We start from the raw sequence: 25,953 nt of genomic DNA on the forward strand, positions 1-25,953 counted from the left end.
TCCTTGTCTAGAGACACATCCTGGCCAAGGAGGAACTACCAATCTTGAGTGAACCCAGACCTTGAGGCCCATTTGGGCTTTGGCTTTGTCCCTTCTCCCTTCTCACGACATTGTAAATCACAAGAAGCCCAGATTCTAGATTTCTTTTCAAAGGTCTTAAAAAGTGCACACCAAGAAATCAATGATACCCTTACCTGCTTCAGAGAAAAATCAATAAACAACATCTCTTTGTTTACAAAGGGACTAAGTAATTTATGAAAATATAGCCAACTATCTACCCAATTTGCACACAGAACATCAATGTCCTAACGGAGTCCATTCCTGGTTTCTAATTTTTTCTAACAGCAGGGACAGGTTTTGACAAGGCGCTCCATTGTTTTCCTTGGCAGGTCTGGCGCAGTAAAAGTATTCAATTCCGCTGATTCTTTCTCAAAGCTTCTAAAGATCAGACAGATCTTGCAACAATTTTAAAGCCCCCGTGGTTCAACTTAACTGCAATATTTACCCCCATTTATGCACTGTCAATCACCAGCTTTCACAGGCAAAGTTTTGGTTTTGCACGCTACAATTTCCTCTCTTTTTTTTAATTGTCCTACGTCCAACTGCAGCATGTCTGTTTCTGCAGATTATCCCTGGTAATCACTCTCTTTTCTGCAATGGAAATGGCCTGAAAATTGCTCTTCGATAACCAGGGATGAGTTCGCCGGCGCCGCAGCACACAAAAGCTAGAATTGTGCAATTATCATTTGTAAAGAGAAACTGTTATCAAAGTAACTGCGGGAGACATCTCCAGGACTTCCGTTGGAGTTGGGGAAATTTGAAGCACATATTTCTCACACCAGAAATTTTCTTATAAACTCTCCTGAATAATTCATGAGGCGTGATTTAACAGCGCATTTAATTCCTGGCATCTGCTGCTTAGAAAACGGAATTCTCTTAAGGTACAGCCGTCTGGAAGCAAAGGGGCAACACAGAATTAAATTCTTAAATGTTCTTTGAATGCCATTCAAAACTTTCATAATACGGTGTGTGTTCCCTGCACTGAGCCAGTCCAACCAGCCCCCAGGACACTGGGGGAGCCCAACAGACGCACACTTCCGGTCCCTGTCTAATTCCCAACTACGCAGAAGGAAAACTGAATTTACCTCTCCGCCAGCATTTGCAGCTCAGGCATTTATGTCCCTGGAAAACGGGCGGGTTTGGTGAATTCATGCACTTTTTAAAGGGCTTACAATGGAAGATGGCCCAAAGGGAGAGCATTCTTTGAACACTGATGCAAATGAGTGGGTGATCTGGCTTGTGGTGCAAAACATCAGAAGTCATGAAACTGCTGCCTTTTAATAGAATGCATGAGTTGGAGAAGATACTGTCACACTCCTGATTTTTTGCTACCATAAACTGACCCAGGTCTCTTCCTCCAACACCTGCCTGGGAACATGGAGATTCTTCCTTCTGCCTCTGCCTTGTATAGAAGAGCGGGGGGGGGGGGGTGTCCTTGCAATCCCCGTTCTTTTGATTTTCAAGGCAACCGTTCACCGGGCACCGTTCGCGAACTGAAGATTATGGGATAGAAATCGATCAACAACTCAACAAAAAGATTTATAGGCACCAGTGCGCTGAAAGATGGTGCGCTGTTGGGTGACCAGATTAAATTCAGACCAAAGACACAAGCGAGATTAGAGCTGGTCATTTTGTTGAAAATGGTTTCCTGCGACACCTGGAGAAGGAAAGACATAGAAGTCAGAACATATACAACACATCTAGCAAGGTACAATCGTGGATGTCAGGTGGAAAGGGTCAAAAAGTCAAGATGGTGACCATAACTGCGGATCGAAGTCCCATTCCTTTTAAATCTGCATGGCACACACAATGCACCAAAGCCCTTTGTGAATGCTAAAAAAACATACTCTTTTTTTATAATTTACACCTTTTCCCAAACCAGTAAAGCTCATTTTTCTCTTGTGGCGCCAGATAAAATAAGAGAAAATGTAACTATTAAATCTACAGGAAGAACATGACATCCACAGAAAACTTTTGAGTGGCTCGGGACCAGAACTCCAGTAGAGTTACAGTAGGCAGGAATAATTCTGCTCTGGAAAATATATACATTTAAAGCTGTATTCTTTCAATATTGTTATATTATACTCTTAAACCACCTACATGCCATGGAAAGGAAATATGCTTATATTTATGGTGGAACCAGCCAAGTGATGAACTCTGGGGGAAGATGTTCTCTCTTAGTAAAATGATAGGTTAACAACCAGCCGGTAATGCAGAAATGGTCTTGCTATGGTTCGTACAGGAACGTTAGTACAAGAATACCGAAAGAGTTGCTAACATTTTTCTTCGTAGCGGTGAGAGGAACAGGGCTGCAGAACTTTATGGCACTAGAAGTTTGCAGGATGGCTCTAGCTGGAGAAGGAAGAAAGCTAGGAAGATCACACAGATCACAAAAGATTGCAGCTGGCATGTCTGACGAACAACGGTAGAGTTTTGTTAATTTTGCGCCTTCGCAGAACCTTTTTAGCCTCAGACTCTCCGGGTGGCCCTTGAAGAGAGAGATTGCCACGACGGAGTTGCTGAGTTGGAGAAGCGAAAACTCCCGGAAGGAGCCCGCATTCTGCTACATTTTTAATTGAAAACCCTTCCTTGGCTACTTGTTACTAAGAACTGTGATTTTGTTGTAAAGCAGTAACAACAACAATTCCACAGGGCTAGTTGACCCTAGGAAAAACATTTTCCCTTTCCTGAAAACTTCACGGAAGAGGAAAATTTCAATGGGTTTCTTCACTGCAAGGGGAAAATTGGAAAGGCGGCGTCTCTTTCCAACCAAACTGTGTTGCTTTTTGGCAACATTACGGGCGGCTTGCCCCTGCTCCCTTCCAGTGGTTTTCAACTTCCCCAGCTAGCCTGGAGCCCTGGTATTTTCTGGTGGTCTCCCATCCAAGTCTTAATTGGCCTGATCTTACTATTATCGATTCAATTTTTATCCTGCCTTTATTTCTGATCAACTCAAGAATATACCTAAAGTTCCCTCCTCCTATTTTCTCCACAACAACAACACTGTTGGGCTGAGAGAGAGGGACTGACCCAAAGTCACCTCACTGGCCTCCATGCCTAGAAGTCATGGTCTCCTGGTTTCTAAGCCAACACAAAGCCTCTCCTGCTTGAATGTGGAGATCAGCCAAGGGCTGAACCCTTTGAGGCCCAAAAGGACGCAATAAATTCTGAAAGAATATGATGCTACCTATTTTCATTCGAGCACAATTGGCTGCATGAACCAAATATACAATTCCAGTTTATGGTATGGATATTACAGGCATGAATAAACTTTCTCTCTTTCTTCTTTGTTCACAGGTACGAAGAAACCTACTAGAACAGGAACAGGATTTTGGTGATGGTAGAGGTAAGCAGCAGCTTTGACCTGAAAAACTTGAATGGTCTTGTCACAAATGGGCTTCAGAGGCTGAAGGAGTTAGGGAAAAAGCTTGGGCTGTCCGTCAAGCAGAACCTGCTAATCCATGTCCCTGGGCGGGAACATCTGAAGCCTGTGAGAAGCAAGGCCTAAAGAAATCAGGAGGAGGACGTTCCTCTCTCTGGTGGGCTTTTAAAAAGGGGAGGGGGAGACAGCTCCATTTTGCTTGCGTTTGTTTCCATCAGGGCTCTTTTCTGGGATGGGCTGAAGGCCAAGAAAGCAGAAGAAGAATGGGGGAGGAGGGAGGAGGGAGGAAGAGGAAGAGGAAGGAGGAGGAGGAGGAGGAGGAAGAAGAAGGAGAAGGAGGAGGAGGAGGAGCAGCAGCAGCTCCACTTTGTGAAATTTGGGATGGACCTTCATGAGAAACCCCTAATGACAGACTTTTTCTAGAAGAAAGAAAGCCTCCCAATGTGGAATCCCTTCAGGGAGCTCCAGCCTTGATGGGTTTATTTAGAAAACTTAAACGCTGCTCCGTCACTGAGTGAAATGCATCGCTTTGGAGTCTCTTGGTCAGGCTTTTATGCACATCCCTTGCAGGGTGTCCCCAAGCGGTGGGGTCCAAAAGAGTCAAGATGGCAGCCACAACCATGCGATAGAAGTATTGCCCCATTCTTACATGCATCAACACATGGGGAAAAAGTGTGTTGCTTTGAACAAGCGGTTATGGCTACTACCTTAACTTTTCGTACCCTCCACCCTGGACACCCTGACAGCTTCCACAGAATATTCTAGCATTGCCATCTCCTTAGCAGGTCTTTGGCCTCAACCTGTGGCCAGCCAGAGGATCACAAGGAGACCCCCTCCTTGAGTTGAATTGCACTGTCATTGCACAAACTACCCTTCTCCACACCCACTGGAGATCCTCCACATTGTCTCCCAGAATGTTTCCAATCACCTTGTCCTTCCTATATTTCACCTTCATGTCCCTCAGATGTTGAAGATGAAAAAGTCAAAGAAAAATCAGCAGGACCTGTGCAGGTAAAGGGCAACCACTGAAAACCAATTCTAGGTCCTTTGACCCAGGTGCAGATCTCATCTTGAATATGCTCTGTTGTTAGAAGTGCACCAAAACGCCTATTGCTGGAAGGAAAAGTTGCTTTGATCTAGGACGCAGAGGGGAGAAGTTGTAGCCAAAATAATACTAAAGGAGGTGAGAATTGTTCATAAAGCTTGTGGAGATGATGCCTAGCAGTGACAGAGGAAGGTAGGTGATAACATAACTTCAGTTATACCAGAAGCAGAGAAGAAGACAGGCCCACAGGACTTACAGCTTGCTCTGTTGAGTCTCATTAGAGGTTCATTTGTTGATTTATTTAAAAGGCGACGGTGCCCATAATGCAAAAGGGAAATGTCTAAACAAGTTATTTAAATCAAGAGAGATGAAACTAGAAGAAAATATAAATGCAGATACTAAAATGCTAGAGAAAGACTACAACACTAAAATACCAAACTGTTATGGTATTTTCTTTCTTAATGACTTGACTTCTTTGGAGTATTTTTATTCTGCTTTGTTAATTGTTAACGGTGATGTTTTAAGATGTTCATTATCTATAAGATTGTTTTACAAAACAATTTACTATTTTGGCATTTCAGCAGCTTAGTATTTTAGCACCCACACATATGTCTATCTTACATACGTAACAGTAGAGCAATGTTGAGGTTCATTTAATCCAAGGAGAAGACTTGTTTTTGTTGGGGGTTTTTTAAAGTAAAATTCCTGCTAGCTCTCGAGAAGTAACGGTTTAAATGCTGGAGTGTGTATTATTTCTGTCGTGACAATGTGCTAAAAACAACGGCTCACAGCAAGTCAGCCTTCTGCTCTAAGCTGTAAGATATTTGGAAAGTCCTACCACGCAGATGGTTGTCATCACATGGCCAAATTTCATTCCTATTTTACAATGTACAGTTTGGGAGAACTTGCGTGAGAGATGCTGGCTTTTTCAGCATCCTTTAAAATATCTGCCACGCATCCCGGACTTCAGTCCCCTAACAACACATGCTGGCTGGGGAATTCTGGGAGCTGAAGTCCACACATCTTAAAGTTGACAAGGTTGAGAAACACTGTCCTAATTCTTGAGCACTTTTCCAAACATAGACAACATTTTAGGCTGTGGGAAACGGCAGGAAGATGACCCCTGCCCACCAACTGAAGTTTCATAGCCTGATTCTCCTCCATAACAGGAACATAACCCTTGCACTGAAGTTGTAAAGAACGCAGCTTACAAATCGGAAGGAAGCTTCAACAAGTCTGCAAAAGAGGGTGATTAACGTTCTGTTTTTAGTGGATGGCTTAACGTTCCTTGTCCCCGCGTGGGGCCTTTCATTTCTTAGGAAGGGCAAGATTATACAATAGTTATCTTGATGGTTATTATTCTGCTCTAGTAATCCCTTTTCGGATTACTAAAAAGAGCAGCAGGACCATTCTGATTCCAGAGGCTCCTTGCAATGTTTAGAATACAAGTTCCATCTGGTACTGTCAGGCCATCGAGGTACTCCAGACAAGGAGGACCAACCATGAGTACTAATACTACCTTTGTTGTAAGGTTACAGTAAGAGAATCTTACAGGTCTGAAAGTACCTCTCCCCTCCCTTACTTTTCAAAACTAGGGAGGGTCTTTTGAGATGCCTTCTCCACCCCCATGCCTCCTTCTAACTTAAATTTCGTTTATCGGACCGTTGTCTAGGCTGCAGCTCTTCCTCCTGTCTCCCAAGGTCATTCCCACATATCATTACAGGTACCAGGGGTGTCCACAGGTTATGGTTGAAAAGGTCAAGATGGATGCAATGATGGTGTGATTGAAGCTGTGTTCATGATACACATGAAAAGCAGGTGGAGCGTCAATCACCCCCTCATGTCAACCACCTTGACTTTTTTGACCATACCCTGCGGACATGTCTTTGGTCTGGTACCAAAAGAATCAGTTAACAGGGAGCTTCAAAATTAAACAGCAACAAGGTTGGAGATTTAATTTGTACCCACCATATGGAGAAAACACATCAGAAACTTCAGCACAGCATAATTTTGCTCAGGAAGTCCACGTACAATTTCTTTGCATCTGGTCACTCGCAAGCTACTTTCCACACCTACAAGAAAACACAAGGGGTTAACTAATTCATTCACCACTTCTAGCTGAAATGTCCTGGATCGATGAAAGTCGAACATACTTCCTAATACAATTAGGTAAAAATAAACACTTCCTTCTGTTGAGTGTGATTCCTCCATGATACATCTATGTAATACCTGGTGCAACAGTAGGGAGGATGAAGTTGAAAAAGACAGGATCAGCAAAATCTGAAGACCTAAATATCTAAGAAAGACAACTGAAAAATAAGGCACCCAATTCCATCACCCAATTGCTGAAGTTCCCACCAAGTGTTTCTGTACACACGTTCATTAACAGCTGAATACGCTCAGTTATTAGGAAACATGACGATTACAAAACCCAAAGGTTGCACAGTTGAAACCCCACCCCTTTTACACCCCATTATGCATTCAAAAATGGACAGGGCTAGGTGTGGCCACCATCTTGACTATTTTGACCTCCTGACACTCCTTGTCTGCAATCTTCTTATTCAATTACTAAATATCTCAACCCTGCTCACCTTTTTTGAAATCAGTCAAGGTCGACTTGGTGCAGGCCCTATCAGAAAGTATAACAGGGAAGCCTGATGGTCCTCTTTCCCTCTTGTTCCTCCGGAAATTGTCCTTTTCTATTTTCTACCCAGTTCCTTTTGCCTAAATCTGGATGTAGAGCCCTAAATAGCACTTCAGCTGGACTTTCCACTTCTGGTATTCCAGCAAAGCCCTGCTCAGATAAGCAGGGAATGTTCCTATTTTCCTTGTGCTCCACACTCACATTGAGAACCTTCAGCCTTTCCCAAGTTATCACCTGCCCCACTCACAACACACAGAATCAGTTTCTCGCTTTTCTTCCTCTCCCAGCAGTCCCAGAATTCAAATCCCAGGTTTCTTCCTCCCACCATGGTAATAGAGTCGTTGCTGCTCTTTTTCCAGACGGAAACGTGGACGGCTCCTTCATCGTGTTTCCATGATGATCTTCTCTCTCTGGGGCTTTCTGCTTCCATCTTGCCAGCTTCAACCTTACACCCAACCTGAGTTCAGTCTTCCTTTTTTTTCAAGTTCCAGAAGATTTGAGTGAGGAGCAGGAACAGAGATGTCTGTGTGTCTTGGCCAATCAAATCTTGTACACTTTGCCCAGGTCTCATGGGACTCAAAGCAAGCTTGCAATAAATATCCTGAAAATCTGATGTTAAAGTGAAAGCAAGTTTCCAGCCCACACGCCTAGAGACCATACATGATGACACGTTCATCTCCTCTGCAGAGATCCATGACTCTGAGAACTGTCTAGCTTCACCACGTTTGGCTGCAACAGAAAATACACGGCTAACAATAGAAAGTACAGATGAGTCAAAGCCATATATTTGAGGAATGTGACTCACTAGTGATTTGAACAATCTGATCATACATCAAGAAGGTCAGTAAAGGTTCAGGAAGTTCTCGGAGTAAAGCCTTCAGGATTGCAGCAGGGATGTGGATATCTCCATATTCATCAAAATCAACAGGTTTTCCTACAACAGAAAATGCCAAAGGATACATACAAGGAAATTTAAATCAGAGGGTTAATTCAAACACGCAAGTATGATTCTGGCAAACTTTTTGTACCCAGGTGTGATTCAGGCTACATTTTCCCCACCCACCTACCTACCTACTTCAGAACCTCAAGACCCTTCTTGCTACAGCTATAATTCGAAGCATCATGTCCATATTTACAGTGGCTTTAAGCTGGTTCAGATGCAAATCTTTTCCACTCAGAGAGTTTGTGAAGAACATTATCAAAAGCTATATTTATTTTTTCAGAGCCATTTGATTTTATATCAGATACAAGATAGAGAAACATATTCTTTTTTCCTTATTGTAGTGACAGTGGTGTTATTACCTAGCAGCGAGATATTTGCATTATAAAAACATTTCATAAAGTGACTCTGGTACATTTCACCAATGATTTCTTTTAACATCATATCCACGAGAAAAAGTAATCTGAAAAACAGAGGCGGCGATGTTGCTGTTCAGAGAAAATCAAGCTATACGGGACTCCAAATTTGTCATTTAATAGCTGTTACGAAATTCATCAATATATTCTGGTCACGACTCGTTGTTCAAACTGGTTCCAATGCTGGCCCTTGCTTCTCCCTCCTTGACTTAAGGTTAAGATAGTGTCTTCCCAATCGCTTCATCGCTTAGCGCTGAGTGGGGACCAATTTGAACTGGTCAGATTAAAAAGGAGGATCTTCCCTGTATATATTTTGAGGCAACTGCATTTCTCATATATTAACTAACTGCGGCGATCGGGAGGAGCCGGGATATCTTTTTCTCATAAAAATGAATGGTGGCATTTGTTTAATAAATCATGCAATATCTAATCTTTTCCTTCAATGTTGCGAGAGACCCGTAACGTGCACCTGACAGATTAAAAGGCTGGTGTTCATTAGGGACTGCAATAATTAAATCAAGGAGACCGCCTGCACTGAGAAGGCAGAAAGTGTCCCCAGGTGGACAGTGCCCAAAAGCAGGGGCCGGTTGCATTTTTGATGCTCTGGGTAGGTTCTCAGAAGGCAAAACGTTTCCCCTTATGCTTTGCAGACGCCACCTTGACTTTTTAAAGCCCCGTCTCGCAGAGGCACCTGCCCAGGGGTGCACACATTTTCCATGCTGAACGTTTGGCCTGTTCCCCACCTGCTCGCAGATGCCCTGACCCCTGGCTTGGCTAGAGTGGCATTTCAGGCTGTAAAGGAGTTTGTGAGAGATCCACCAAGGAATGGAAATGGGTTTGGGTGTGCCTGCTGGCTCCTTGCTTTTTCACTTCTCGCTAACCGAAGGGGCGCTTACCTTGATTATAAAGTTTCCGAATCTCTTGAATACTTTGGGTGCCAGCTGATCTTCGAAACAGCCCTTCTGTTTTAAGCCCTGCAAAAAGAGAAGAATTAAAATGACTTTTTGCCACTCTCTCCCATCTGAGCTTCCAAATTAAATACTCAGCATGCCTGTGAATACAGGTGTCGTTTTCCAGCACTGGCTCCTATTAGCAAATTGATTCCCTTTCAGGGGCTCCTTCTACGGACTTTGCTGCCAGGAATCAGAGAGAAGTCATTTCTCTCCCCTCTGCTGCATCGCTGAGTGTCTGCAGGCAAGGTCTGATCGCTACGTGCCAGTTCTCTTGCATGGCAAAAGCATTTATGCAGAGAAGTTGACTCAAGCAAGCCAGGCATCGGCAGAAATATAAGCTCCAATTTGCATCTCCTATTTTATGAGCTGGAAAAAGCTGAAAATTGGTCTATCGCTTTGCCCGGTTGTGGGAGACGCTGCGTGCGGGGAAGAAGCTGAGGCTTCAGAGAGTGGGACAGCCATTGGCCACAACTTTACAGGTTAGAGCAAGGTTTCCCAACCTTGGCACTTGAAGATGGGTGGATTCCAACTCCCAGAATGCCCAGCCAGCATGTCCATAATTTGAGGTTATTCTAGACATCAAAGCACATTCCCATGGTTTGATTAACTATTCTTCCCTAGAGGGATCAGGGATCTTTTCCAATAAAAAGGCATATAAGATTTTTGCAGCTGTTATCATATATCAAGCCAGTTCAGTAAGTTTGGGAAGAATGTGTGGTTGGTCTCAGGTTGAAGCGATATGATGTCTTTCGAAATGTGTTCCGGTCTATGATGAATTTCCAATATTATTGAGCTTTGCAGCACGGCCACCACTTATGGAGGAAAGATCCCATTTGTTCGTTGCATCTCCAGCATTTTGGGGGAAAGGAGCAGCTCATTTTAGCAATCATGACTGGAGTAATATACCAGTGATAAAACATCTTACACCAGTTCTTTCTAAGTACGATGATCAAAGTAAATTTATTATTCTTTTCCCATTGAAATTCCTATTGTTCCATCTCTATTCAAATTTTGCATCCATTTAATCATATAATCTTCGATCTGTTCAGGTTCTGGATCGCATTTCACTAATAGAGTGTATGATGTACTCAATCAATATTCAGTAATACGAGTTAAAAGATTATCAAATCCAGTCTAATTTCTCAGCGTTCCCCCTTGTTTCTGCAATTCTTTTGTTGCTGTGTTACTTATTTGAGAATATTGGAACCAACCGAGTGCGGAAGAGCACTGCGTAATAAAAGACTCAAGAGACCTTAATTTTGTCTTGTTCGTAATAAAGCCTTGTAATCTAAACAGAATTGTCTCCATTGATCAAATTTCTTAGCGTTTCTTCATCATAAAAGTAGATATTTAGTAGGGAAGCAAGAGGGGAGAAGTCTAGACTTATTATTTTCCTATATTTATCTCAAACTTTCAGTGAGTTGCCTAATTTTAGATAGTCTCTTGAAAATTGTTCATTTCTGTGTATCATCTCAAACAGGTCACCTGTATGTACCCTCTGGAAGAGCTGCCCCTTCTGTTAAGGTGATGGAACCCAAAGGAGATATAATCCCTTCCGAAATTGATGTTGGGCAACTGGCATGAAAGTACAATTTGACATTCAGAGCCATTAGGTCACCTCATTCCTTTGAATCTTGCAAGTTCTTGAATTTAATTCTTGGTCTTTTGTCTACATAATTCATTACTTGTCTATGCCAGCTGCTTAATACATTATTCTTAGAGGTACTGGAATAATTCAAAATTAAAAAAAAATAGTTTAAGTAAAATATTTATTTTGACTGCTGCAACTCTTCCTTAACCAAGGCAAATTTAATTTCTTCCATCTCAAAATATCTGTCATTATATTTTTCCAGGTTCTCCTCCTGGGACCCATTGAGCAACATTCTTTAATTGACGGGGTCCATAACATACCTCCCCTACCTGCCCAGGTGGGACAGGTTGATTATTCTCTTAGCAAGAATTGCTGTGAAGAGTTTATAATCCACATTCAATTATGATATAAGCCTGTATGCTTCAGGATGAGTTGAATCCTTCCTTCTTTATAAATCAAGGAAATGAAAGCCTTTTTCCATGATATTCTTCATGTATCTGAATCTCTTTCATTACTTTCATTCAGAATTTCTTGAAAATTCTTGTAATGTATTGCAAAAATATCATTGGCTCCTGCATTTTATTCAGCTTTAATGGCTTCTTTGGTTTCATCTTGTGTTAAGGGTTTGATTAAGACCTTCTTTTTCTTGGCCAGTAAATTTTTAAAGTAATATTCCATTCAAATATTCCTCCATTTTTGCTGAATCAGATTGCATTTTGCAATATAATTTCAAAAAAAATAATTGGTGAATTGGTGAGTAACATCTATCACTGTAGAGACATATTTGGTTCCAACCCAAATAGAAATTATAATTCTTTTATTCTGTTCCTTCTGTAATGGATAAGCTAACAATTTGTCTGGTTTATTACCTTTTTCAAATTATAAGAGTCAACTTGTTATAAGCTTTTAAGTTTAATCAGTGTTGTTTACTTTCAGTAAATCAAACTAATTCTGTATTACTTTTATCTTTTGTTCTAAATCTGAGGCTGAATTCAGTTTATGACTTGTTTGAGATCATTCAGTAAACTAGAGTTGCTGGGAGTCCGGTGCCTTATAAATTTAAATCATCATCATCATCATCATCATCATCATCATCATCATCATCATCATCATCATCTCTCTGCATTTGCACAACTTTCCTTCTATTTGAAGCAGAGAGATGAACCACCCACTCAAAAATGCTCCTGTACTATAGTTAAAGAAGTTTCAGAAGTTAAATGAATCTGGAAGAAACTCTTCAATTCTTGTTGACATTTCCATTTAATCTCATCTTGCAATAATAACAGTTCATTAAGTCTCCACCTGTTCAATCTAGGAATTTCTCTATTCAATCTTACAATTATTTGATTATGATCTGTGTACATCAAATAATTGTAAGACTGAATTGTGTAATCTTCTATATCAAGAAGATTCGTCAACAATGAATTAGAGATCCAACACCTATCTATTCTCAAATAAGATCTGTTGGCTGAAGAATAGTAAGTCTATTTCCTGTCTGCAGGGTATTTATAACTCCACACATCCGAGAGAGATAACAATGTCATATCATCTAGAACATTTTGAGGAAGTGTGCAAATATTTCTTTTTGATAGGACTGACATACCCAGAAAACTCCATTCATATTCCCAAGTATTAAAACGTCGCCGTCTGCAGTTTCAAGTAGGAGTTGAAAAAAACATCCATAACTTCTTTTCCTTATTGGTGTTTGGAACATACATTGAGGCAATCATTGCCTTATCAAATTCAGCTTGAAAGTAGAGTATTATCAATCTGCCTTCCTCAACCCTGATTTGTTTCTCCTTGTGGGTTTTTCACATTTATAGTTGCTCCATTTTTCCCCATCGGTACACACTTTTAATAAAAGTTGTTGACAAAGGTGCGACCAGACTCCTACATTTTTGCCACCATAGACTAACCGGGCTGTCTTCCTAAAAAATCCTATAGAAGTCTGACAAACTATGATTGCTATTCAATGCTGGTTTGCCCTCTTCCTCATCCCTTCCACTAAGGTGCATGTTCAGTGATGGCCCCAGGCAGTCTTCCACGGGCTCTGCCACCTCTGAACACGCCTGCAGGGCCACACCCGTGCATCCCGTTTGCCCGTGCAAGACTTCCAACTCACAAAGAGGCCTCTAAACTGGGTCTCTCTATGAGCCGTTAATTTTACACTTTTGAAATCCTAGGTACCTTTCAAAAGGTAAAGTCTTCCTTGAGCTGTACTCGTGAAGCTTTCTTAGTAGTGGCGTTGAAGTGATTTGCCACTACAGCGCTGGGGTACCTGCTTAATAACTGGAAGTCTCCCATACAAATATTAGCCAGGCTTGATCTTGCTTAGCTTTCCGAACAGGTGAAGTGTACACCATACAGTACTTAAAATAAAGCAGCAACAGTACGTTGAATTTAAAAAGTCTCTAAGGAGCAAAATCAGTTATAAATCAATTAATTAAATGTCAATTTTAATTGATTAATTGAATTGATTAAAGCATCTGATGCTGAAAGGATAAAGAGGTCAGCAACGGATGGATGCCCCGGGAGGGGGGCACTCCAGAGATTGGGAGCCACCCCCCAAAGCCACAGGAGGATGTTTCTGTCCTGGCTTCAGCAAAGGGAGAAAATGCCCGTGCAACTGGCAGGCAAAATGTGGGCGCCCTGCGGGCACTTGGGGATGAGGCTGGCAGAGGTGCCGGGTGGGCAAACACACGCTGTGGAGGGAGCTTGGTCAAAACGGCGGGAGGAGGGGGAGACGGTGGGAGGCAGGCGGAGAGTTGCAGCAGGGGAGCGTTTGCAGCGAGGCTCGTGAAAGCCTCAGGAAGGCTGGTCTGGAGAGATGGCAGCCGACAGGTAGCGGGGAGGCAACCAGAGAGGAGTGGGGAACAGGAGGAAGAGCGTGCGGGCGCAGGGCAGCTCCCTGGAGGCTGGGGAGAAGGCGTAATCCGAGTCAGACCGCCTGGAATCAGACACTCACAAGGTCTTGAAAAAGACCGAGGCAGGAGCCGTCAAGAGCAAGAATACCCGAAGCACAAAGCCAGATGTCACGCTCCTTCCAGCAACGGTCCCTGCGCAGTTTAAACCCTCTCCCCACCACCACGGCTTCCCTTGCTCAGCGGTTGCCAATGGGGGGCACCAGGCTTGCTTGCCTGCGAGGCGCTGACTAGGATGGGGTGCAGGACTCTCAGGCCCCAAGCGGTCGCCCTGCTTCTTGGCACCCGTGTTGGCTAAAGCAGGATCAGTGCTGGCCGAGGAGGGGCCCGAGAGGGTGCCAGGGTGGCTGCGGAATCAGTGGGTGAGGCGGCCGGTGGGACCTGATCCGCCCACGTCTTGGAGCCTGGCTCTGAGGCCATGGCAAGGATGCTTTCAGACGGGTGATGCTCCACGCACTGCTTTGGGTCATGCCGAGAACTGCGTCACTGCTGGCCTTGAATATTTGCACGGACTATGCCCATACGGCTATCCAACGGTTGACTTCGTTCCAACGGTGACCCGAGTCTGTCGCTCTGTCGTCCTGCCTTGGCCGCCAGCTCAAATGCAGGTTGTCAGCAGACGGAAGAGCTCCTTCCCAGTGCAGGGAAGCGTGGAGCAGAATTTGAGGGGTCAGGTTAGAAACCCCCAACCCCAATACACCTTCCCAGAGAAAACAAGGCTCAGTTCGATGGTGTCTGTAGGGAGCCAGGGAGATGGGCCTGAAGCAAATAGCCCGTTCCAATAAAGTGTCGCTCTGGTCTCCCTTCTGAAAGTGTCACATTAGACAACCACCCCACCACAAAGAACTTTCTCTCAGAGAAACTACACTACCCACCCTTCTTTGGGTCTGTCTTTGCCTCCAGCACTCTCAATTTGTATTTGGATATAATTGTGACCTGGTCTCCAGTTCAAATGCACCCCTGGGAAGATTCTCCTATCGTACAGCAGCTCCCGGATGAATTAGGAAAGGGCCCTGCTTAGCCACTGATCTCATCGTTCAGACCATGGGAAAAAGATGAACTCAGTGTGTGCTCATCATTACTTAGTTTTATGTCAGATTCAGACCCCCCACCCTTTTTTTTCCTTCCAGGCACTCAGGACGTACATAGGAATCTCTCTTTATTTTTCCAGACAGCAACAACAGTGGGAGGAAGGGCTGGACTAACATCGCCAAGTCAGTTACCATGGCTGGAAGAGACCTGGGTCACCTTCACTTTTCTCCGTGCTGGTTCTGAACACCTGCGAAATGGTTTTCACGTTCTAGCTAAAGCGACATTTGCAATTCCTTGCTTTAAAACCGAAGTGAATCCTTACCTCTTTTTTTCAAGTAAGCCACTGTGTGATTCATTACAGGTGGGATTAACTCGCCTTTGTTTTTAGCACGGAGGCTGTTGGAGAAAAGAAAACGGGTTGAAATACGATCTGGACAAAAATCACAGCATTATAAAAGATGTCTTGCTTCTAATCTCTTAACCTGCCTTTCATTAAGAAAGAAAGGAAGGAAATATAAGGGTCTCATTAAAAAGGGGCGGGGTTTTGATTTTGACGCCGTGCCTACCACCTTGCAGATTTTGACAGACACCCGGGCATCGCGAACAATTTTATTTGATAGAAGGTTGTTACTTGGAACATCCAGCGTGAAAAAAATCAGTCTCGGGGCTCATTCAGTTTAGCCTCAGAAGAATTCCTTAACGGGGTAAAAAAGAAACATGCATCTTTGTGGAAAGAGTTTTTGAACCGTGTTCAAAGACATGTTATGATTTCTCAGAAGGTCCTCTTCGGCAAGGAGATGCAATGCTCATAAGCACGTTTTCAGAAAAGTGTCCTGTTTGCAAGGACTTGGATTTGATTCCAAAAAATGGCTTTGGAGCAAACACAGCTCCTGTGTTTTGCTTTAAACACAGTGTTTAAAGTGTTTTGCAGCTTTTTAAAGCGGTTGCACCATTTCCTGACATCTCCAAAGCATGTCCTTCCTTCCTTCCTTCCTTCCTTCCTTCCTTCCTTCCTTCCTTCCTTCCTTCCTTCCTTCCTTCCTTCCTTCCTTCCTTCCTTCCTTCCTTCCTTCCTTCCTTCCGCAACATGCAGCTGTGGAATATCCTGGCACCATGTCCTGGATCATACTGTCCATTCAGGGCAAGGCCCTGGGATAGGGGCCACCATGAAGACATATCTGGCCAATACCATCTGATTCCCTGAAGACTCAAAGGTAGGAAACCTGTGTGCTACAGCCATAAGTCTCCATCGCTTTCTGGAAATCTAGTGCCCAATTTGGGAGACTGTTGTGAAACGGCAAACATCTCAAAGAATTCTACGTCCATAATGGAACCTGTCACTTGAGAGGGATTTTGTTTCTGTACTTGCACAGAAAGCCCCCATTAACAGCACCCGGAGTGGCATGGTCAGCATGAACCTCAGTAGAGCTTTAGAAGGACAGTGAGCGCTTTTCAAGGCTGCCTGACCAAGGGATGGTCCAGCTGATCTACTTTTTATCCAGCAGATGTCATGCTCTATGACTCATCTCCGTTAAGGTTAGCTCAGCACTTGGCCAACTTGGCCTCTCAAGCTAAGTAGATTCAAGCAAGTTAGTACTTGGATTTCTTTATTAACAAGATTTACATAGCGCTTAGCCCAAAGAATTCTAGGCAGTGTGCAATCTCCATGGTGGATGGGACGCCCTCTGGAAATCCCAATTTTTTAACTCAGACCAGGACCAAAAAATAAACCCGAAAAAATGATGATGATGATGATGATGATGATGATGATGATGATGATGATGACACTCCTGCCAAGAAAACTTCATGAGCATCACCTCATCAGGACTTTCCTTCATCCTGAAGGAAACATTTACTTTTATATTCACAAACAGTCTGTCAAATTGTTATATAATTTTCCTGCCCTGCACTTTAGCTATTTATGTGCTGTGGCACTTTAAAAATAACCTCACCAGCCTTGCATGAGAAAAAAAAAAATTATTGGTGAAAGGAAGTAGCAGCTGGAGCAAAACTTTATTCTCTTAAAAGTCCTTCAAGATTTGTAAATATAAATAGCTGTAGCTGGATACAAGAAAGGGTATGTCCCAAGTTGAAATCCACCTGAGCCAAGGATGACTTTGGGCCAATTCCATTCTCTCAGCCCAACCCACAGGGTGGTTGTTGTGGGGAGAAATCAAAGGCAGGTGCCCTATGTATGTCCCCATGAGCTCCTGAAGGGCCAGTGGGATACAAATCTAAGAAAGGAATAAGTAAATAAGTACTCGGCGATGTGATTATGGCAGTGTACAAAATGGAGAAACAAAATAAATCAATGCACGGAGTCCAATAACATTAATTTACTGTATGTTATTGGCCCATTCTCTTGATCGACCCATCTCACAGGATGGTGATTTCAGGCAACATCTGAGAAGGAGGATACATCAATCTCTATACATCTAGGTACAGGTGGGCAGGAATGCTGAAGTCCTTGGAAAACCAACAGTGGTGACGTGGTCAAGGTGAAGACCAGGAGGAGGGAGCCCCCCGGCCAGCCACAGAAGGCCCCTGGGTGGTTTGGGCCATTCCCTTCCTCCCAGCCCAATCAAGTCCTCAAGGTTATGATCAGGTTCCATGTGTTAAAACAAGATATAAATCTATCTAAACCGATGTGAAGCGATGTCAAGGGAGATAATCGAGTTTGGCTGAAATATAAATTCAGCCACTCTAGATTAGTTCTGTAACCCACGGGGTTGAGCCCCCACATCGTTCTTAGAAGTGCCAATATAAAGAAACCATATGAGTTTGATTTAGATAGAAAACACGGGATATTTTTTCCTTCTCTCACCACTACGGTTCACCGCATTTGTCTTAAGCAAAGGAGAAATGACACCATCGGCGGCTATTAATAACTTGGACAGGCAGAAAGGGTCAGCTTGTGTTAGTAGGCATTGCGACGCAAGAAAGAAGCGTCTCCAGGCCGCTCTTCAAGTGTGACAAGGAACCCCTTAATGCATCCTTTGGATTCTCTTTGGCTATGGTGTTTCTTTCCACCCCAAATCTTTAAAACAGAGGAGTGACAAACTTTGGGTGGAATGGCGAAGGGGCAGCAGAAACCTCATGTTTCTGCAATGTCCTGGCCCTCTCAGCCCTGTGAGGTAGGGCAGGTCAAGGAATGACACAGCAGGGAGGCCCAGAATATCTTTAACATTGCTGGGTAGGATAAGAGAATCTCGATAGCCTGTCAGAGTAGTCCATCTTATCCCAAACAGAATCAAGGGTGGGGTGTGTGTGTTATTTTGAGTTCTTTTTCAGGGTCCCCTTTCCCCAGGATGATTTAATTTTATTTGCAAGTCCCCCCTTAACAGTTTGTTCATTCCTTCCCTGTCCCCAAGGTGACCCCACATTCCTTTACAAGCCAGATGTGAAGCTGACAGTCAGGGCAGCAAGAGACCTATCATGCCTGAGGAGGACCAGTTAATCTGGAGGGGTTCCAGGTTCCTTTCAGCCACGTGGTCAAATAAAGTGTGGGGCTTACTACTGTAGGCTGACTCCAAACTGCTGCGTTGGAAGAGGAGGGCGTGGTGGAGGACGTTTTGCTGGAGGAAGGGATCCGCTCTTCTGTTTCATCCGGAGATTTTCATCGTGTCTGGTGGGGAAAAACAATCTCAGTATCCAAGAGATAATTTTTTTGGTTCATTTATGTCTCTCAAACCAAACTCACTCCTGGAGGTGAAGGTGGTGGAGAAGAAGGAAGGAGATGGAGATTATGGAGATGGAGATGGAGATGGAGATGGAGATGGAGGAGGAGGAGAAGGAGGAGGAGGAGGAGGAGGAGGAGGAGAAGGAGGAGGAGGAGGAGGAGGAGGAGAAGGAGAAGGAGAAGGAGAAGGAGAAGGAGAAGGAGAAGGAGAAGAAGAAGAAGAAGAAGAAGAAGAATAAGAAGAAGAAGAAGAAGAAGAAGAAGAAGAAGAAGAAGAAGAAGAAGAAGAAGAAGAAGAAGAAGAAGAAGAAGATGATGATCTGAAAGGATGCAAAATTAAGACTTTGATTTCAGCTTGGAATAACTTCATATTAGAAACAAAATATAATCAGGATGTAACCTGCTATTCTTAATGTTTTCCCCTATTGCTAAACTATCGTTTATTTTATCTTGTACTGAAGATTCTTGATTCTTTTTTTAAGTCAATGTTTGTTTTGTTTGTTTTTAGTTTTAGACGCACATGTCTAAAAATAACACGTTTTAAGAACTACGGAACAAAACTATTTTTAACCTGAGACAAAGCAAAAACCCTTGCCACGGATCCTCCCAACCCAGATACGGAATTGCACTACAATCATACACTTCGTCAGTTGCCTACATTCCTACAATGAGCAAGTCACGTTTCCTGGAGATCAGGAAACCACCATAGTTCACTTCCCACTGCTGCTGAAGCAGCACTTAATTAGGTTTTCTGGATGCTCCGTGCAAACACTGGGCAAACGGTTGCTCCTGTTTGCTCACAGTGGGCCTAAACTTGCTGTTCTTGCTGGTACTCCTTTCAGAAGAGCAGAGAAGACGTCTTTGCGGGCACAGCTGCAAGAGTGCCCCTCTCCCTGCTTATTTGGCAACCTTGCGGTGCCCCGTTCTCCTTGCTAGAAATTGAAGCTCCAGAGAAGAATAAGGGGGAAGAGAATGCCCACCGCCTGTATTTTTTCTGCATTATCTTCTGACTAGGGAGCTCATCACACAGAGAGGATAATCTGTGTGTGCTGCCAGTCATGCCCTCGCTGCTTAGATGATGCCAAGCAGAAAGCATGGCCACTTGTTACACCATGCCAAACCCACTGGTTGATGATTACAGTCAGGGGGAAGGGTGTGTTTTCCTCCAGCGCCTCAGATGAACAATCCCACTGGAGGGTCACCCAAGTGCGTTCATGCATGCTAAGCAGTTTGGGGCAGGCCCACTCTGGACGAGGATGCCACGATGCTCCGGGAAGCAGCTTCAGAAGCTCATGTTGGTTGTGGTGCCAACACAAAAGTGTCTAACTCTACAAAGTGCAGCCTACGCTGAAATCAGGCGTATCGAAATCCATGCAGGCCTCCAAGAGAAATAAAAATGACCATAAACACCTCCACTTTTAAGGGAGAGAGAAATCACATACCGAACAACTTCTTCAGGGATGCTCAAGCGCTCATATTTCAGGTGGTCTCTCAAGTCACTCAAGTAATTCAGATAGATCACCTTTTTCCCAAACTTGTGACTGAAAACACAGAAGAAGTTCTATCAGTATCAAAATCTGGAGCAGGAGGAACATCTGAACTGCTTATTATATAGAACCAGAGCGATACAAAAGGACTGAAGGAGCCATAGCATGGACATGCATGCATTTTCATACCATCAAATGTAGGCACACCAAGCTGGGGATCAATCTGAATAAAAATTACTGTCTTTCATCAGGGCAGAACTTCCAGTTGCATAGACTGGGAAACTATTCTTTTGAGAACTCAACAAAAATAGAGGTGAATATGTGTAGCTCAGGGTTCAACTGTGGAGTCCTTGGGGTTCTCTGAGCTTGGTTCTTTTCTTGCAAACGTTTCATTACCCAGCTAGGTCACATCAAAAGAGACAAAAGATCAGAAGATCGCCTCACCAGCAATCAATCTCCAGCAATCATCTCCAGCAATCATCGCCCAGATAAGCAAAGGTCACCACCAGGCACACAATCAAGCAGCAAACACATGCCAGTCAAGGAACTACAGTACCAGAGGAGCAAAACCAAACCCCCACCCCACCAGCACTGGCAAGGCAGGCCACAGCACATAAACAGAGAGCAACCCCCATCCCATTTTAGCACTGAAGATGTTACCTAGCCAGGTAATGAAACGTTTGCAAGAAAAGAACCAAGCTCAGAGAACCCCAGGGACTCCACTCGACAAAAACTTCACCTTAAAAATGTAGGAAAGTGCATGTTTTGTTAGAAGATTCTCAGTTGACAGTGCTGCCCCAACTGGGCCCAGGGGCCTCCATGGGGAAGGGACACGTGGATCCAAAAATCAAAATGGCACCCAAGGTCTGCTCAGTCAAAGCCCTGCCCCGTTTTCACATGCAAAGGGAACACGGGGAAAGTGCAATTCATGGTGCCATTCAACATGGTACCTCCAGCAAGACCTGGAGCAACAGAGTAAGACCCCAATCGCCTTGCATAACCTGTCACACAACTTTGCGCATAACTCCATCTCTTCTTTCAAAAGATGTGTTAAAACCACGGACTCCACTTTAGAGCCAAAGAATCAAAGAAACTGGAGGGTGTCAAAGAAACCTCCTTCTCTTCTTTTGAGAAAATGTTAAAGTTTCTCTCCCCTTCCTTAGTAATACTGTAATGTACCATAACATCAAACTTCTCTGCAGATCAAAGTGCCGGGACGCATTCCTTTCTGCAAATCCACAAAGGAAGGGGGAAAAGGAACGAAAAATGGGACTGATAAAAAAGCAGATAACTGGAAGCATAGAGCATTTTGTTTTAAAAAGCCACAGACAGTGTTCAGACTAATGTGCTTCGAAAATACGTCTTCCTTCCTCCCTTCTTTTTTGGGTTTCAGAAATAAAAGCAAGGGAATAAGTAGGTAAGCCCAAATATTTAGTCAAGAGTATGCAAACAAAGCTTCTACTTATTTCAAATTAATGTGCCCATTTCCAACCCAATCTTATTGATTTTACTAGCCAAAGTAACCATTTAAATCAATACAAAAACACAGACACTTTGCCCTACAATATCAAGCATATCCAAAAAGCCATAAATTGGAATTAAAATGGACTTTAAACATTATTGACTTTTCTGGAAATTATTCTTCAAAATGCCTATCAGGAAGAAAAGCCTTTCATAATTATTCAGAATAGTATAGAAAACTTGTATATTCAAGCACCCTCTACTGGAAGGTAGCCTGAATTAAATAAAATTCATTCTTAACAAGAGGAAATTCATTGACCCAAAGAGAAGGTTTATCCTAGAAAGAAGCACTTTTGTAGAATTCATATCTTTGATTTTCAGTGTATATAATCCTATGTAGGCCTTCCAATACATATTTCTAGCCAATTAGCTCTCCCTACCTCCAAAACGGGCTGGTCCTTAGAGACCTTACTAAGTGTCATTAATAAACAGTTCTACAATGCAGGTAATTTGTTGTTCCTCTTAAGAGTGCTCTCATGTTCTGCCAAACATTAATGCCTAGGAAATCTCATGATCTCACATGCATATCCAGGCAGAGATGGATAAGTTAGCAGAGCTTCAGAGGGTGATCCAAAGATGATACAGAGATTTGAGCACGTGCCCTTTGAGGGCTGGCTGAAGGAACTTGGGAAGTTCAGCGTGGAGAAAAGAAGATGGAGAGGAGAAATGATGTCAGTCTTCAGGTAGGTAAGAGGATGTCATGGGGAAGATGGTCAGGAACTCCTTTCCAATGGCCACCAAAACTAGGACTAGAAATAAGTTGCTGCTACCAAGATTCCTTTTAAATATAAGAAACACTTCCTGACAGTAAGATCTATACACGAGTGGAATAATTCACCTATGGAGCTGGTGGGTTCTTCATCTCTGGAGGTTATTAAGAAGAGGGTGAGACAACCACCTCTCAAAGACAGTTGAATTGGCTTTCTTGCACGTTGCATTAGTTGGACTAGATAATCCTTGTGGTCCCCTTCCACTGCCCCAGTTCTATGATCATCTACAATTACCAGTGCAGAGCAGCGACCAAGTGCTGGAGTTGGACCAGGGAGTCACCGGTTTATAGGTTTATATCTGACTCACATCTGAGTTACCCAATGAGAAAGGAAGTTGGCAGGGGTGTCCTCAAGGTATGATAAAAAAAAAAAAAAGTCAAAATGACAGCTGCAAGAGTGTGATCAAAGCGCTGCCTGTTTTTAAGTGCGTCTGAGCTTTGATCACAGTCACACCATTATGGGGGCCATCTTGATTTTTTCAACCACACCCTGTGGGCACCCCTGGATGTGAGGCACTTCATGCCCATGGACTCACTCAAAAGTAAGGAGAGGAGGCCTGGCTGGCTTTGACTTCCAGCCCTATCACTCTGCACACATCGACCACCAACAGTGGCTTGGATTATGGGCAGAATCTGAGAAGATCTTGGGGGCTCCTCTGCCCTTCCTACTCTTCTGCAGTGGAGGTGAAAGACACCTGGTGGGACAACCAGCCAAGGGAATTCTTGAGGGCTGACACCGAAAAAGCCACAGAAGAACAGCAGTAACGGCTCCCTTTGCGGCCCTCACAGTGGCAACACAACGCAGCAAACCCATCTCCTTGCTCAACTCATTGCACAAGGCACCTGATCTTCTCTTCCTCCATAATTACAACACTTTTTTAGGTGAATCTCAGTGGCCTCCACGGAGCTCTACAGCCACCCTACTGCAGCAAAACAGGTGCTACCTTGGCTCAAATGGTTTCTGGGGACGATCCCGTGAATAATTCCAAGGAAGCAAAGGCCGAATGAACTTGGTGTGATTTATCAAGGCTCAGGCAATCAAAACAGAAAAAAAACATGTGGTCCAAAACCAGGTTTAGTTGGAAACTTAGGAGGAAAACCACAAGGAGCCCCTCATCTCTACCAGCAAAGATTACTGACTCCGCCAACTATTTCAGTCGTGCGTGTAGTGTAATACAGATGTTTCTAGACTTCCACGAAGGATGGTAAAAGAAAAAGAAATTAGCTCTCCTTCTGCTAAAAAGAAGCCAGTTTGTACCTGATCAGAGGTTTGAAAACGTTCCAGATTATCCTGATGAAGTTGGTGGGGTGCACGACGTAGAGCACTTTCAGATTTTTCTTATATCTGCCAAGAAGAAAATTAAATGGTTAGAGGGCTTCTGAATGCCGCGGTGCAAGCAGCTGCAAGTGAATAAAAGTAAAAGTTTTCATTACTGGGATATTATACAGTTGCCTTCCAAGTACATCTAATTTAAAGGGAATTGAATGCAAAATAAAAAGAGGAAACGGTCAGTTTTAGATGGAATTCAAGTAGGCGAAGATTATACAGCTATTACATTACAAACCACTATCTAAATTGTTTGGTGCGAATAATGAAGACAGAGGGAAAAATAAATCTCTCGAAATGATAAGAGCAGGGTGCTTGAAATGGAGAAAGAAAAAAAAGAGGAAAATCAGAGAAGATCTTTAGAAATCCAGCTAAAAAAACACCCCCATTGGATTTCATGTTTATGTTTCAGATGTTCTTTGAGCTTTGCATTTCTAAAGGGACCTGGAAGCAAAAATGGACCAGGATGATGGACAATGGTTGGCAGTTGGTCCCCAAACAGCAGCTTTTGCAAGGAGAGTCAAAACCTGCAAGACAGCGGATGGGGCCACATGCCTGCATCTTGGAAATATTGACACACACACACACCCCATCCCTAAAACCCATCTTTATAAACCAGCGAGATGTTTGCATTGCCAGCTCAGCAGCAGCATTTTGGACTCAGTAACCAGAGAATTGCATCTATTTATCCCAGAAATAATTTTTGCAGGTACAGTTGTTTTTCTAGGACGTTTCTGCTGTTTCCCAACCTCTGTCCTTTAAACAACTTTTGTTTAAACAACTCCAGTCAGGATTACTGCAGGTAAGTTGCTGAATAACTGGGAATTGTTTCCCAGGGTAGCTGTAATGTGGTTGAAGTCAGAATTTTGACTTACAGCTGCTGTTTTCTTCCCTCTATTTGCAGAAAGCAAGAGGCCCGCTCTCCCCCATCTTACCCAATGCTCTTAACCCGCCCAGCTTCAAATCTGGCCACGGTGCAAAGTTTATTCATTTCTACTACTTTAGGTGTGCAAATCCACCCCATTTGGCCAATCAGGGATTCGGTGTCTTGTGTCAACACACAAAGTGGGGGAAATCAGCAACCGGGCTGCCTTGAATGAACACGGTCACTCGACAGCCTTCGAGGTTCATTTGAACTCCACCACCGTGCGGGAGGCAGAGGGGAATAAAACAGAATGAGGTTCAACGTTGAGACGCTGAGCAAGAGAGATCAGCTTGTCTTTAAGTTCACTGTCTCCAGTCTGCTGTGAATGCTGTTTCCTATTTTTATCTCTGGAAAAAGCTGTAATACAGGGAAAGGAAGAAGAGGAGCCAAGTGGATGGACTTAGTTACAGTGGTGAAGGATGCAAGGCTGGAAGGACCAGGTGGGGACAGATCACCCTGGTGAAGGTCCACCTATGGGGTTGCTAAGAGTTGACAATGACTTGATGGCATGCAGTCACCACCAATTGCAGTATTTTTAAAAGTTTAGAGGGGTTGCTAGATGGTGTAGCCCCCACTAGGTCCCCCTGTACCTCCATCCTTCCTGAGCTTTGGGAAGCGCGCATCCATTTTGGGCTGGGGAGGGAAGTTGTTCTAGGCACATCCCGTTTTATGGCTCTGCAGGAATTGGCAGGATCCTAAAAGCTACTTAATAAACTTGCCTCTTTGTTTAAACCAGTGTTTCTCAATCCTGGCAACTTGAAGCTGTGTGGACTTCAACTCCCAGGATTAGTAGAAACTGGGTTCTAGCCAGTGTCTCTCGGCTTCTGCTCTGCAAGGAGGTTGAGATGGTCCCAAGAGGCAGACCTCAGCAACTTGGTGGGCAGAAAGGACAAAGCTCTGCTCAATATCCAGTTTAGACATTAACATATTTCAGTTTGGCTGAACTGTGCTTTTACAAGTGAGGCACCCCGTTTGCAAAAACTTACTTGCGCTCAAATTCTTTGTAGGCACTTTGCAACCAGCTCAGAGATGGCTTGTTTTGACTATTGAGTCCATAGTGAAAGTAGACAAGTGTGTAATCGCTTTCCACATATTGGTCCAGCGTGTACTTCAAATATCTAGAAAGAGAATTTTGGAAGAGGAGGAAAAAATATATAGTATTAATGCATGCGCTCTGGGTTCGTGATGGGAGAAAACAACTCATCTAGAAAAGAAAAGGAATGTACTTGATCCATATCCTGAACAATTAGCATTTTCACAC

At 43.5% G+C, this 25,953-nt stretch overlaps 1 protein-coding gene across 3 annotated transcripts in view; it reads right to left on the reverse strand.

The window, feature by feature from the left end:
• Positions 1 to 1,319: 1,319 nt before the first annotated feature.
• ARHGAP8 (Rho GTPase activating protein 8) overlaps positions 1,320 to 25,953 on the reverse strand; it is a 43,202-nt gene continuing 18,568 nt past the window's right edge. For all 3 annotated transcript variants that reach the window (XM_088149843.1, XM_088149895.1, XM_025170448.2), the window contains 9 exons: positions 25,679 to 25,810; positions 23,699 to 23,785; positions 20,106 to 20,204; positions 18,499 to 18,609; positions 15,307 to 15,380; positions 9,384 to 9,461; positions 7,937 to 8,065; positions 6,456 to 6,559; positions 1,320 to 1,717 (listed from right to left, as the gene is read on the reverse strand). In XM_088149843.1, coding sequence (XP_088005969.1) covers positions 1,520 to 1,717; positions 6,456 to 6,559; positions 7,937 to 8,065; positions 9,384 to 9,461; positions 15,307 to 15,380; positions 18,499 to 18,609; positions 20,106 to 20,204; positions 23,699 to 23,785; positions 25,679 to 25,810 — 1,012 coding nt within the window. In that variant the 3' untranslated portion in view covers positions 1,320 to 1,519. The remainder of the gene's footprint in view (positions 1,718 to 6,455; positions 6,560 to 7,936; positions 8,066 to 9,383; positions 9,462 to 15,306; positions 15,381 to 18,498; positions 18,610 to 20,105; positions 20,205 to 23,698; positions 23,786 to 25,678; positions 25,811 to 25,953) is intronic.

The sequence above is a fragment of the Python bivittatus genome, unplaced genomic scaffold, assembly GCF_059951505.1.
Source record: "Python bivittatus isolate LINGU-HERP-01145 unplaced genomic scaffold, Pbiv_v1 ctg000010_np1212, whole genome shotgun sequence".
In the NCBI taxonomy this organism is placed as follows: Eukaryota; Metazoa; Chordata; class Lepidosauria; order Squamata; family Pythonidae; genus Python; species Python bivittatus.